The sequence below is a fragment of the Coloeus monedula genome, assembly GCF_965178545.1.
Source record: "Coloeus monedula genome assembly, chromosome: W".
NCBI classification, from domain to species: domain Eukaryota; kingdom Metazoa; phylum Chordata; class Aves; order Passeriformes; family Corvidae; genus Coloeus; species Coloeus monedula.
Genome location: NC_138821.1, coordinates 3,274,081 through 3,289,023, shown reverse-complemented (window position 1 = coordinate 3,289,023; position 14,943 = coordinate 3,274,081). Strand labels below are relative to the sequence as shown.

The following is a 14,943-nucleotide window of genomic DNA, read 5'->3' as shown; positions in this document are numbered from 1 at the left end:
CGGATAAAAGACCTCGAACTCTTGCAACTCAGGAGCCGTAGGTTCCAGCTCCGGTTCCTGCAGGGTCTCTGCATCCGGGAGTACCTCAGCTCGGTCAATATCTGTAAGGGAGGGGGAGCTTGTAATCAACTTTACTAACATTCTCTTGAGGAGTCCAAACAAAATTAGGGCAACCAACAAAACAAAAAGAAAAATCAGTCCAGATCGGAAAATAGATCCTGCCCATCCGGATAGTCTCCATTTGTTGAAGATGTCGCCGAGCCAGTCACCAGTTTCTTTCCGAATTTGCATCACCATGGCCTGCATCTTGTCTGTGGATGTTCTCCGCCCCTGATGTAAACATATGTGGTCTTGGCCCATGGTTTGCACCAGGACTGACCACACGTTTGCTGCCGGTTGGGGAACTATCCACGGCGACGCAGGCCATGGGAGCAGCCGCAGGATGATGACAAGCTGCAGGCTTCTGGCGACGGCTCGGATGGATGGTGCAGGATCCATTTCTGTAGTCTCTTAACTAGAAAGAAACTCAAAAAGAAGAGTATCAAAATTGGGAAGAATACCTGGGGGCGAACTTAGGGTCCAAAGGGGCATAGGATTAACCCACTCCGGTTTTAGGGGGTGCTTGACTCCTTCCTCCGGTGGGCTGGGAAATACACGGTTTTACCCATTTTGATGGGATCCACCTGGGGACCTCGGGGGTGGATATGCATGCATATCCCTTCCCCCATGTAACTAGTTCATGAGGGCCCTGTATTTCCCAAGTCTCTGGGTCTTTAACCAACACCGGAGGCCTTTCTTTCATTTGCAGCTGCTGAGACCACCTGAAGTGCAGCACGATCGGTGGATTCAGGTTCTCAAAGGCACAGTTGAGGAAGTTTAGCGTGAACAGTGCCCTTGAGAGCCTGACAGCTGGGGATTCTAATTTCTTTGAGGACCTTTGCCTTTGTAGCATCCTCTTGATATTTTGGTGAGCCCTCTCGACTATCGCTTGACCTGTCAGGGAATAGGGGATGCCTGTCTTGTGCTCTATTCCCCATTGCTGTAGGAAGCTCCTGAACTCCTTGGAGGTGTAGGCTGGGCTGTTATCGGTTTTAATAACTTTGGGGATGCCCAGGGTAGCAAATGCCTGCACTAGGTGCCTTATGACATCGCTAGCCCTTTCCCCTGTGTGGGCAGAGGCAAAGACGGCTCCAGAGAAGGTATCTACTGACACATGTACATACTTCATTCTGCCGAAAGAAGCGACATGTGTCACGTCTATCTGCCACACCTCACAACTATTAAGGCCACGGGGGTTTGCGCCGGTGCCAATGGCGGGAAGAGCTAATTGGTGACATTCAGGACACGCTGCCACGATCGCTCTGGCCTGGTCGTGCTTCAAATTGAACTGCCAAACCAGGGCAGGCGCATTCTGATGGAACAACTGATGGCTGATTTTGGCCTGCTCAAATACATTTGGAATCGGGGCCATCACAGCTGGCGCAGCGAAGGCATCTGCCTTCCTGTTGCCTTCCGCGATGAACCCGGGCAGGTCCATCTGTGACCTGACGTGCATCACATAAAATGGTTGCTCTCGGTGGGAGACTAGGCTAACCAATTTTGAGAGCAATTCATACAAGGCTGTGTTGGAGACCTCTCGCAATATGGCATGTTCAGCTCTGGAGACTACCCCTGCTACATATGCAGAGTCAGTTATCAAATTAAAGGGTTCGGGGAATCTTTCAAAAGCCCTGACGACTGCATCTAACTCAGCAACTTGAGGTGATCCTTCCACCTCCTTAATATCAGCCTCCCACCGCTGAGTTTGGGGGTCTTTCCAAGTCATGACTGACTTGTGGGACCCCCCAGACGCGTCAGTGAAAACGGTCAAGGCCTTTAAAGGTTCCTTGCTCCGAACACTCTTTGTATTTAATTCAAATTGGATTTCCGAATTAAAAATTTTGTGGGCTGGCCTGTGTAAGGAAATTTGGCCTGTGTAGCCCCCCAGAGCAAACTGCAAAGCTTCACAATCATGAAGCAAGCTCTCCAACATTGCCTTGGTAATTTGGCCCGTTTGTGTCCTGATTGGTACGTGAATGCAATCAAAGTCACATCCTGATAACTCCCTGATCCGGACTCTAGCCTTCCGGATCAGTTCAGCCATCAGCTCTTGTGGCCGTGTCATTCTTTTGGACCTATGATGACTGAGAAAGACCCACTCTATTATCAAGAGAGGGTCCCTCTGGTCCTGGTCTTCCTTACTCTTCCTCTTGTCCTCCCATTGGAAGACAACCCCGTGCAGGTGTGGCAGATTACCCAGGATGATAAACTTAAATGGCAAGTCAGGTCTATACCTGCTTGCTTGCCTGGTGGACATCAGGTGTTGCACCTTCTCCAGGGCTGTCCGCGCCTCTGGGGTAAGTGTCTGGGGAGAACCAAGCTCCTCTCCCCCTTTTAGTAAATCAAAAAGGGGGGCTAGGTCTTCGTTGGATAGACCCAGCCACGGCCTTACCCAATTTAGTGACCCACACAGTTGGTGGACATCTGCTAAGGTCTTAATATTTGTATTGATAGCAAATTTTTGCGGCACAATGGTCCGCTTTGTAATTTCCAGGCCCAGGTACTTCCAAGGTGGCATCCTTTGAATTTTCTCTTCTTGGAGCTCAAACCCTGCAGCAACCAATGCACTGATTGTCAGGTCAAGCACATTCGCAAGCATGTCATTGTTGGGGGCACATACAAGGACATCATCCATGTAATGAAAGATGATGGCCTCTTTTGCGGCTGCGCGAACTGGGGCAAGCAAGGAAGAGACATACCATTGGCAGATGGTCGGGCTGTTCTTCATGCCCTGCGGCAGCACTTTCCAATGGTATCTCTTCCTCGGGGCTTCTCGGTTGATAACCAGAACCGAGAAGGCGAAACGCGGGGCATCGTCAGGGTGCAGAGGAATTTGGAAAAAACAATCTTTATTATCGATTACTGCCAGGTTCCAATTTTGGGGAAGCATCATTGGGGATGGCATCCCCGGTTGGAGAGAGCCCATGTCCTCAATAACATCGTTAATTTGGCAAAGGTCCTGGAGGAGCCGCCATTTGTCTTTGTTAGGTTTTTTGATGACAAAGACCGGGGAATTCCAGGGGCTGTTGGTTTCCACGATATTCCCCTTCTTAAGCTGCTCTTCCACGAGCTTCTCGAGCGCCTCTAATTTCTCATTATAGAGCGGCCCCTGCTCTACCCACACCGCCCGGTCCGTTTTCCAATTCAGGTTTTGGGTAGGGCGCTCTTCAGTGGCCACCACGCAAAAATTTATTGGGGGGGTCAGGTATGTCAATTGTGACTCCCCATTGTTGCATGAGGTCTCTCCCCAAGAGGGGCTCCTTGTAATCCAATACGAACGGACTTATGTTCGCCAATTGTCCGCTCGGCCCCTTAATTTGCACGACGCTTTTGGACTGTTTCGCTAATTGGATGCCCCCAACACCCTGCACGTGTCCGGTCACGTTTTGCAATTCCCAATGAGCCAGCCATTCCCGTGTGGGAATGATCGTCACATTTGCCCCTGTGTCCAGAAGCCCCTTGAGATGTAGGACTTCTTCCTCTCTGTTGATCTTACAGTCTACCCGCGGTTTCCCCGTTCCTATTACATGTGTGGCACACACCGTTGGGTGTGGCCCTTCTGCAGGGATAGCCTGGGCGACCATCTGCCATCTAGGCAGAAACAGAGGTGGACAGACACAGCGCAGCCAGAGAACGGGTCCTTCGGGACTGGATGTCATGAGTCCCGGAGCGACTTCGATCTCTGGTGGTGTGCATTTAACATCTCCAACAATGACATACCTGCTAGGGCTTGGGTCCCACGTCCCCAGCTCACCACCGACACTTACTGCTGCGGCGTGCCACTCGTTGGTTTTCAGGAAGAGCGGTGTCGGCAGCTGCAACCTGAAAGAACCATCAGCAGGAGAAGTGAAATCAGGCTGAAAAGTCACATCTGGTAATTTTGCATGGTCTTTTTTGGCACCTTTCTGTTCCCCCTCCCCCTCGCAGCCCGACCTTTTTATATCGTCATGCGGGTCGGGCGCGCGCTCCCCACTCAGTTTTTTTGTAACTGGCTCCCTAATCCCCCAGACCCTTGCTCCTGTTTAAATTGATTAAATTGCTGCTTGAGCAGGCAGTCTTTGGTCCAGTGCCCGGGTTGGTCACAAAGGAAGCAGGTGTTTCGGGTCTGCTGTTGGGCCCGCTTCTGGCTGTTCCTCGATGGAGGTTGTCTGCTGCTTCGGCCCGTGGTCCTCTTCTGGTCCACAGCAGGATGGTGTGTTGCTGATCCCACCGAGACCGTTCCTCGGGACCGTTGCTTGTCCGAGCTGGCAGGTTGCAGGTGCGGTGCTTTTGCAGCACAGACTTCTAACATGGCTTGGATTGTCGGCGGGAGGTCCAGTGGGAGGCTCAGGATAGCTGTCTTGCATTGGGAATTAGCATTTGCCATTGCCATCTCTGTTATGACCTCCTCTCTGGCCACCGGCTGCCTGACCTGCAACTCTACTGCTCGGGTTAGTCTCTCTACAAACCGGAGGAACGACTCTGTGGGCTGCTGTCGGACCCATGAGTAACTTTCCATGGGCGCGTCCGGTCTCAGGCCAAGGAAGGCCTTACCGGCCAGTTCCTTGACCTGCTGCAGCACCTCTAGGGGCAGACTCTGGGCCTGCTTCGGCGCCAATGCCCATTCCCCCTCGCCGCTTAAATGGTCCATAGTTAATGCCTGGTTGTCAGCATCAACAGCCGTATCAGAGCTCTGCAGAAGCGCAGGAAGGAGTCGGCGGAGCTCCTTTTCCCATGCCACCCTCCAGAGCAGAAACTCTGCCGAGGAAAGCAAGCACGAGAAAAGCTGACGCAGGTCAAAAGGCGTCATTACTGCTCCGTAGAGATTTGCCTTTAAAAGGCCACGAAAATATTCACTTTCTCTCCCAAACTCTTTCTGTGCCTTGCAGAGTTCTTTGATCGTTTGGTGGGAGAGGGGTTCCCAGTTGGTGTGGGTCATTCCCCCTCTCCTGGACCTTTGATAAAAAACTGGAGCGGCTGAAGGAATGGAGTCCAGTTCCGGGTTCCGGTCCTCAGGCCCCTCCCCTTCCGGCCACTCACCGTGGGAACCGGAAGCAGGAAGCGGGTGGCAACCAGACACGGACCTACAACAACTTCTAGGGGCGGAGCACGGGGGCGTGCACTGATGACAAGTGGGAGGGGCAACAGGGGTGGACCCAGCTTGGGTGTGGGAGGAGTCATGACAAAAGGGGTTGGAACTTGGGAGAAAGGGGTTTTGGGATGAAGAAACGGGGGGAGGGCAAGAGGGGGTTTCTGCCATGTGGCACCCGCCATCTTGTCCTCGTCGGGCAGGGAATCCATTTTCTAAGTTCTCAATATAACTAAAGCGAACACGGGGTTTAGCAACTGGGGAAGTCGGGGAACGGGATAAGCCCCGGGCAGTCTGGCCAGGACTGTCTGGGCGGGGGGGCCGAGAATCCCGAGGGAAGCCAGGGAGTCGGTGGCAACCCTGCGCAGCATCGCGGTTTGCTTCCTTCAGGACGTCCGGTTTAGGGGACACGGGTTTAGGAGAAGGCTTAGGGGTAACTGGGGAACCGGGGGCAGGCTGTCCTTCCCTCTCCCTGTTTTGATTTAAGGCAGACCGAATTTGTAGGTATAATAAAGAAAATCTACCTAGATCTTTTTCTTTTGTCAATTCAGACTGAGCTATTCTTGCTCCCACGGTGTTCCAAAAGGGATCGCTTAAAACCGAACTGTGGGAGCACTGAGGGAAGTGCTGGAACAGCCACCGCACAAACCGTTTTAAACATCCTTTAGAAAAACGTCCCCCCCCCCCCCCCAGGAGTCCCGCAACTTGGAAAAATATGCCCTTTTGTGCTGTGGACAATTTTGCGCCCATAATCCACAGCACAACGTCTGGAGCTTTAAAAACAAACCAACCCTCGGACACCGATTCCCCGAAACAAACCGGAGGCAAGCAACACACTCGCCCCGGGACTGCGCAGCCTACCCTGGGCTCCTACGAGCCGCGGACCGTGCGAAGCCGTCCACCACGCGCTGTGCGCGGCCGGGCGGGCACCGCCGGGTCTCGCCGCTCCCGCCGCGCCTCGCTCCGCCGCCGACACTGCGGCTCGTGTGGCTCCGCCCGCACGCGGGAACTGCCTCGAAAGGCTTTACGGTAAGTTCCTCCCCCGGGGAAATACTTACCTGCTGGTGTCCAGGCAAGCTCCAGGCGTCCCGATTTCCACCGAGGACGACTCTGCTGGCGCTGGCGGAGCTACCGTCCTCCTCCCCAGGAGCGCAGCCAACTAAAACGGAGCCTGCTACAACTGGGGTAGCTTGACGTCCCAAGGACGCACTTGGAAGTCCAATCAGTCCCTTCCGTGGGGTCCGGTGGAAGCGGGGGCCCCGCGATGGGCGCCAAGCTGCCTCTGCGTCCTTTTTGGAGCAGTTCCCACTTTGCCCGGTCAGCTCTGGACGCAGCAGGCTGCGGGGGCCAGCATCCGGGAGACCAGAGGCCTTCCACAGGACCGTGGCAATAGAGGCAGGTGGTGGAAGAAGGAGGCAGGCTCAATTGTGGATGAAATCCGGAAGGTTTATTGTGTCTCCGAACAGGGGACCTCGCCCCCCAGGGGTGTCCAGCAATGAGCAACCCTGAACGCGCCTGCCAGGGGTTTTATGGGGGGGTGGCGACAGGGGAGGGATGACAACGGCATCGAATCAGGGAAGGAGAAGGACGGGTCTGCCGGATGAGGGACACACAAGGGAACCTATCTTGGGAAAGGAAGGGAGGGATCCTCCCCCCAAGACCAATCACTCGACGCCCCTGCCAGAACTTTCTAGAAGCTTGGGAGGGGTGCCGGAGCGATTGGCAGGGGTCTGGGAGGAGACAAATAGAGAAAGCAGGGTTATGAACACGAAACCAGGAGGGTATAAACTGGGATGGTACATTAACACGAAACCCAAAGGGGAGACCCGGACTGAACCAAACAAGACACATTCCCACAAGCTGGCCCGGTTGTGTCCCCTCCCAGGATCTTGCCCACTCCTATCCTTTTGATGGGGGAAGCAATGTCAGAGGCACAGCACTGCTCAGCAGTAGCCACAACACTGGCCCATTATCAACACCCATCCTGCTACTAATGCAAAGCTCAGCACTGTGAGGGCTGTGAACTTTGCCTCAGTCAGACCCAATACAGAGGGTATGTTAGCTTTAGCCTTTGGTGACCTTGGAGACAATGGGACACAGCTCATCCAGTCTTTACAGTGTCCTTTCCTGAGGGATGGAGAGGTCATGTCTGTTGCTATTAATCATGCTATGCCTTTTGCTGCTATCAAATCTGGGTTTCTGCAGCTGTATGGTGGCCAACCAGGCTGTTGCCCTAATTTTGCTTTCCCCCTTTGTATCCTATGTGCAGAGAAGCAGAGGGAGCTGACTCAGAAGAGCTCCCTGAAGAACGGCAACATGGGAAGCCCAGTTAATCAGCAGCCCAAGAAGAACAATGTGGTGGCACGAACAAGGTAAAGGACTGGAAAAGCACTCCTCTGTGCTCTAAGCTGCAATCCCTAATGACCTTAGGATGGTCAAGGATGATGTTCATTGCTATTTGCCTACTGCCAAACACTGTGAGAGTAGTGATGACCCTTCCCGGAGCTGACAGGCCCAAATGCTGTGTTGCATCCCATCCCCTGGGGAGATGCAGGGACAGCTGGGCTCAGGATTGGTGACAATGCAGCCTGAAGAAGGCAGAGGTAGCCCAGCTTGGTTGAAATTAGGAGTTTGATATGACTGTTTTACATGTTCTGGGTAGTCTCCTAATCCTGACAGCAGGAGAGCGTATGATGCTGCTTCATGTAACACAAACTGGTTTAGAACGTCATTCTGCTTTGGCTGTTTTTATCTCAGTAGTTCCCCTGTTCCTTTTTGATGATGACCCCTTCTTCATAATTATTGACTTAAAAAAGGCTTGTGAACAATTCATCTCTGTGTGCTTTGCTATATACCTCCTCCTCACTTGAAACAGCATGGCCATACTTTGCTGGAGCTGCTTTGGCACATCTCTGTATGACAGTATCAGACAGTGCCACAAATTGCTGTAAAAAAAAGATGTTATTGGATGAATACTTTCATTTAGAGTGTTTCTATTGTTTCCATGTAAGCTTCAGTACACCAGTGTATCATATACCTGCATTCAGGAGGAAGGAAGCCCCCCGAGTCCACAGGATTATACGCTTTGCAGTTTTTAGTAGAGGACCTCACTTAGAATGACAGCAGAATATGATAAAGTTGCTTGAATTACCATATATTAAGTAGAACAGGAACTGCAGATCAGAGCCTCTCTGTTAATGAATTAATTCCCAAACTCCACAATAGTAGTCATAAATCGTGCTAGGACTTTGTCAAGTTTTATTTGTAAGCCCCTGTGATGTTGTTGGAACACACTGCATTGCTCACTGCTCTGTTTGGTTGTTGAGATCATACAAAGGAGCCAGACCCTTGGTGGCAGCAAGAAATTGGGCAGATGCTCTCAGCTGGCTTTTCCATGCTTCTTGTCTTCCAAAGACAAGCTGGAAAAAACTGGTTTTTTAGCAATAGGCTGAACACTAGTTTCCCAAGAGGAGTAGTAGAAGATTTGCTGCTTGAGAATTTTAGAAACACTGAAATTAGTGAAGGAAGATGGTAATGGAGAGAAGATGGGATAAGTACAGGTGCCTACTTGTAAAATTAGTGACTTCTGCTTGGAGAGGCTGCTCTTTCTGAGCTGCCAATGAAAAGAGTGATTTGGGTGGGGAAGGACTGAGCAATGACACCCATCAACAAGAACTTTTGAACAGTCAGTTCAGTCCATTTGTGTACACCTGAGCACTGTTCAGAGGACATGTGGATGCCTCCACTGCCAAGCAGAGCCTGCTGGCAGTAGACTTGCTTTTCTTAGTTACTTTTCATGCAGCTTTTAGAAGCATCCCTTGGGATCTGCAAAACAGAGGTTTGCAGTCATTGCTTTAGTAGCAGATGTAGCCAAGCTCCATTGTTCCCACATGGCTGGGATGTGTCTGGCACAGGGTCTCACTGGCCCGTCTCTTCATCTTCCAGCTCCCTTGGCTTTTTGAGAGCCAAGCAGCACCACAAGCATAGCCCTAGTAATACTTCAGAATGGTTTTGTCTGTTTTGCCACAAACAGGGAACCCCAGGAAGGCAGAAATATCACAAGCTTGTTCAAGCAACTTTTCACAAGATAATGGCTGCAGAAAAAATGGGATATATTCCAGTGGGATACTCTGCAAAATGTTCAGGTTATGGTAGTTCTTAAAAGTCTAAACTGTTGGCTTCCTCTGGTCTCTGCGGGAGGAGAATAAGCTCAAGTCATTTCCACTTTTTTAACAGTTCTGCTCTTCTCATCAAATGTTTTCCTTCATTCAAGCAAACCACATTGCCTCTCCTAGTCTCTACTTCACCTTCTCCTCCTTTCCCAAGGCTTTTTTTTCTGTATTTTCTGTATTAATTTCTTACATCCAGCTTCTAGTATCAGGTAGCCTTCACTATTCGATCCTGTGGGTCAGGGGCACAGCCAGCCTTAGAGGTAAAAGGTTCTGAATCCATAACACAATCAGTCTCCCTAAGAGCAAATAATATGCGAACAAGGTCGGGGTGTTGCTGGCATACTCACTATGAGCGCAGGTGTTACCAAAAATTCGGTAAAATAAAAAACTCCTTAACACCAGTGTAGCATTAAGAAGCAGGCATTCTTTATTCACTGAATGCATGGGGGGGATAGCTCCTCCCAAAAGCTGTGCATGCTGAGTACAGGAATGTTTATATACTGTATTCTACATACATATTCATTGATTGTCCTGGACTAAACATACATAGGATAATCATTTCCCTGAAATCATTAACATATTCCCCCCCCCCCCCCCCTTTACACATGCATTCTGTCCTGGGGGTCTCTCTGGTGGTCCCTGGTGGTTGTAGGCCCCAATGTTCCAGGTAACCTGGCTGAGTTGGCAGGACACTGAGGCTGGTGAACTTCCAGTTCTCCTTCTTGCACAATGGACATTGTGCAGTTTCTATAGGCCAGTAGTTTTTGGAGAACAAGCATTGTGTTAGCTCACTAGGTGTAGGCCATTTATCATCTGGTAACACAGGCAGAGTCCACAACACCATCTGCACCACTTCTGCACAGATACTGTAGCCTGCTCTGAGGATAACCTTATCTCAGATTTTGTCATAACATATTTTATGTTAAGTGATCAAAAGCACCAAGACAAGAATCTCATACTAGGACACCTGCAGATGAAAGCAGCTCTGACTGCAATCTGGCTTTGTTCCAAGGACAGTGGGAAGCAAGCATAAGAACAATCAGGATGCAAAGGAAAGATTTAGATTGAGGGCAAAGACACCGTTTTTGTCTGTTGCAGAAAAATTGAAGTTCTGTGTTATGAAAAAAGACATTTCTCAAGAAAAAGATGTAGTGATTTTTTAAAACTGATTAAATAGCACCACAAAGGGCTCTCCTCCTAGATCCCCAATAATGTTTTGTTCACTCATGTTCAGTTTTGTGGATGAAAGAACTGTTGTGCAGTGGATTCCACTGAATTAATGTATTTTCCTTACTGTAAAAGCTCTGAAGCCTGTATTTCAACACACAAACTCGATAGAGTAATTAGAGGTGCAAAGTCATCATCAGCTTTTGTAATACTTCTGGTGAAGTAAAAGTCTATAAAATAATAGAATTTTAAAAGAGCTAGTCTGAGTGGACTTTTGCGCTGCACCCACCAGGTCAAATTCCTCATATTACTAAATTTAGGAGTGAGACCTCAAAAGTGCTGTGTTGTGGGGTGCTGTGTAGAAGCTCATGCAGAAAGACCAAATCTCTGATTTTCAATAGAAGAATAGTAGGAGCACCAAGCCTCTGCCTTCCCCTAGCTTCCTTCTCACATTTATTTATTGCTAGTGTCATGTACTCATTGCTAGAGGAAAAAAAAGAATTGCTAGAGGAAAAAATGAGCAATCTGATATAACAAGCAGTGCTAGTGATCAGGTTCACCAGAATGAAGTGTGGAGTGTCCCAACTGTTTTTTCTTCCAGGGAGGAGTGTGTTCTCAATGCATGTCCAGTGTTCATCCCTGTGAAACTGCTCTGAACTATCCAGAGACACAGCCTGCTTCCTCTGAATTGCATCCATTTAAATGTCTTCGTTGATAAGGGAGGACTTGCAAGGAAGTTGTCTTGGTTTAAAAAACCCAGATGTCTGCCAAGGAAGGCGGGAACCTTCCTGGAATGGAAACATGACCCCCTCCCTCCAAATTACTATAACTTCGAAATGATGGGGCTTCCAGGCAAAAGTATGGGAAAAGGAATAACAGTTCTTTACTAGAAAATAGATATATATACATATATATCTAAAGACAAACAAACAACAACAACAGCAACAACACACACAAAAAAAAAAAGAGAACCCAATAACAGCCTTTTCCCACCTGTCAAGTGATTTCCCCTTTGGTGTAGTTACGACCACAACCGGCAGGGGGCGCTGGTGGCTCCGGTGAGGCGACAGCTGCAGTGACTCCCTTGCAGCTGGCAGAGGGTGCTAGCAGGCTCCAGCGAGGCAGGGAAGGTGTGATGATTCCCCTGCGGCTTCAGGGGGCACTCTACTGGAGTTCGGCAACCTCCTCAGGTGGTGGTGGAGGTTCAGACGAAGGGGAAGAGAGGAAATTGCTCCTTTTGTAAACTCACAGGCAGCAATCGGTTTAGGTACCCCCCCTGGCAGCGGGCAAGAGTAGTGAAGGCAGGCAGATCCGATCGGGCAGCAATCGGTCTCGGTACCACCACCGGCAGAAATGGTGAAGGCAGGCAGATCCAATCCTAGTGCCAAGTTACAATGTAGCAATACCCCCAGCCAGATACACACACTCAGCCACCCACGCGGCCGCTCTCCTTGATCCCTGAACCAGAAGGGAAGAGACAACCCAGCCCCACCCCCATCTCCCCTCAGGGTCCTGGCTGAGCTTACATCTCTCGCGATGTCCCCCAAACCCCGAAGGAGGGGGGGGGAGGGGGGGAACGATGATGAGGGGGGACAGTGGCAATTCCCGGTACAAATGATTATGGGATACACCTTATGAGCCCTCCCCAAAACATAACTGAAACAGAGAAAGCCAACTATCATATGGCTTTGCTCTAGACTATGTGTGGTACTGAGCTTTACTGTGTGGTTAACGGACAACATTTAATTATTTCAGGCTTGTCATTCCCAATAAAGGCTATTCGTCATTAGATCAGAGTCCAGATGAAAAGCCACTGGTAGCCCTGGATACAGACAGGTATGCAAAGGGTTAATAAGATTTTTTTATATATTTATATATATATAACAGTGCAAGCAAATTTTCATGCTATAGTGCAGCACTGAAGCTAATTCCTGCTGAAACTGCTCTTGTGGGCCACTTGCATTCTTCCTTGCTGTGCACTTCAGCATATGCTGTAACAAGTCTGTGTGTGTAAACAAGTAGGAAAAGATGTGAGTAAAGAACACTTTGATGGAAAGGTCTCAGGGTTACAGATGAAAGTTGGTCTCTCCAGACTTTCTTGATGTAATTTCTCTGTGGATGAAGTACAGCTTCATGACACAAGAAAGATAGGGCTAACCAGGGAATACAGGTCTCTAATTGTTGTTTCCTTCTTTGCTGCATCTTGTCATTCCCTGCAGTGATGATGACTTTGACATGTCCAGATATTCCTCCTCAGGATACTCATCGGCTGAGGTGAGTTATACTCTTTCCTGCCATCCTTGCCATGAATGCTAATAGTTGAACAGCCAGAAAGAACTTAGAATGGCCTTGTGCTGCCAGAAACAGTTCCACAAGGAATTTACCAGTGGTGTAGACTCTGAGCCTGGAAGGGGCCATGGCAGAAACTGTGTCATATTTCTGTCTTTCCTGGTGATCCAGTTGGCTCCATCCCCACACTTCCATGCCACAGACACAGATCTGCCCATTGGCTGTTTTCACAGATACCTTTGGCTTCACTTAAGCTTTTCCCAGTTCTGCTCAGTCATGCAGTGTTGGCCCACGTGGTGCAAATGCATCAACTTGTCTGTCACAGCAGATCAGAAACTGTATGCATGCCAAGGACACAAATAAAGGATCTGAGGGTGTGCTGTGATTTCCAGTTCATGTGAGAGTCAGGGTCACCCAGTGCATGTTTACTTGGAGCACCAGAAATTCTAGGGAGGACTTGCAGATATGAACTTTTGCCCTTTCAAAGAGAAAAGGCAGGGAAGCTCTGGTTTGTTAATCCCTTTGCATTGTTTCTGAATATATTCCCAAGGTCTCTTGTGAATTAGTTGTTCAAACTCCAGGTACTGCTTCTGCAGGATCTGATTTTACATCCAAGGTGCTGAACAGCCATTATGCACACAAGCCATGGGAACTCTTCCTCTTTGTATCCCTTCCTTGGAAAAATACCTCTGAAATGCAGAGAAATGTCCAAGAGCAGGGACCAGATCAGCTGATCTGGGCCATCTCTGGGCCCTGATGAAATGTTGTTCACCCATATCCGGCTAGACAGCACTTGAATTTGAGATTACAAAAAGCCAAGAAGCTTCACCACCTTTCAGCTGCTACAGTGCCCCAAACTGAAAGGAGGGACTGCCCAGCTGCCAGTCAGTTTATTATCATCATTATTACATTACTTTAAATGAGAACTTATCTTTATGGAAAGATTATTCCAGAATAAAATACTGTATCAATTTGCTACTCTGGAATATCTCACTCTAGATATTACTATTCTGGAAGAAGTTTTAAAAACAGAAGGCAGCCCTCACCTGTGGTCAAAAACTGGGACTCTTTCATTGATGGGACAGCTGCTAATGATAGGGAAATATATTCCGGAATAAGGGACTTCTTTCCTCTTCCAACCATCAGAAGGAAGAAGTCTCAAGTGTTTGTCTGTTTGTCTGTAGCAGATCAACCAAGACTTGAACATCCAGCTGCTAAAGGATGGGTACCGGTTAGATGAGATCCCAGATGATGAGGACCTCGACCTAATCCCCCCTAAATCCGTCAACCCCACCTGCCTGTGTTGCCAAGCCACCTCCTCCACCGCCTGTCACATCCAGTAGTGAGGCCAGCAGGCTGTGATCAGTGCTTTCCACTATAACTGTAAAACTTAAGTCATCGCTTCCTCCTATGGTAGGACGTGCACCTCTTTGTGTTCATGGAGCCAGAAGAAACAAAAAAATTAATTTTATGATTGGTTAATAAGTTATTTTAAACTATGGTAAAACAAAAGACAAGTTGCTCAAAGTGCCAGGCATTGCCTGGCAAAACTGACTGGTCTGGAGAGCAAATGCAGAGGGGTCCAGAGATACCTCCTTGGTTTGTTTAGGCACTGGAGATGTTTTGTAAGGTGTCTGTTCCAGAATGGGAAGGGTCAGATGGAGCTGCAGTTACTGCTGCCCACTGAAACCAATCCATCTACAAGATCAGGGGTGAGTCTGAGGTGTCAGAGGGTTTTACCTGTGGGAGAAGGTCAGTTCTTAATTGATTCACTAAACCTGATACATTTGCATAGCTATAATTATACCATAACTGGGACACAGAAATAGGAACAGAGCAAGGCATCCTTTCTTATGGCAAGGCTAGTCAGGACTAGCATGACACTGAGTCAGTACTAGTTAGAGCTGTTGTGTCACATATCCAATGCACTCTGTTCTTAGCTCCACATTAAATTATCACCAAACACATTGGATTCAATCTGCAGTCTATCCATGCTCTTCAGGGATTCAGTCTTTGCCTGAGAATATCATACTCCTGAGTTCAGTCCAGCCATGTATACTGACTTCAGCCAATACTTCATTCCTGTGAGACCCATGTGCTTTCAGAAATCTTAGTGTGTTCAGCTAAGAAAAAATGAGTCCTGCACAA

At 49.0% G+C, this 14,943-nt stretch overlaps 1 protein-coding gene across 6 annotated transcripts in view; it reads left to right on the top strand.

Annotated features, from left to right (window-relative positions):
• The window catches only part of LOC309584653 (protein FAM219A-like), a gene marked incomplete at both ends in the record, with an annotated part of 391,875 nt that extends 377,737 nt beyond the window's left edge, over positions 1–14,138 (top strand). For 2 of the 6 annotated variants that reach the window (XM_082300820.1, XM_082300821.1), the window contains 4 exons: positions 7,445–7,539; positions 12,262–12,342; positions 12,726–12,780; positions 13,983–14,138. In XM_082300820.1, the coding sequence (XP_082156946.1) occupies positions 7,445–7,539; positions 12,262–12,342; positions 12,726–12,780; positions 13,983–14,138 (387 nt within the window). Of the gene's footprint in view, positions 1–7,436; positions 7,540–12,261; positions 12,343–12,725; positions 12,781–13,979 lie in introns of all 6 variants that reach the window. The other 4 variants (XM_082300817.1, XM_082300818.1, XM_082300819.1 and 1 more) reach the window with 3 other exon arrangements.
• Positions 14,139–14,943: the final 805 nt, after the last annotated feature.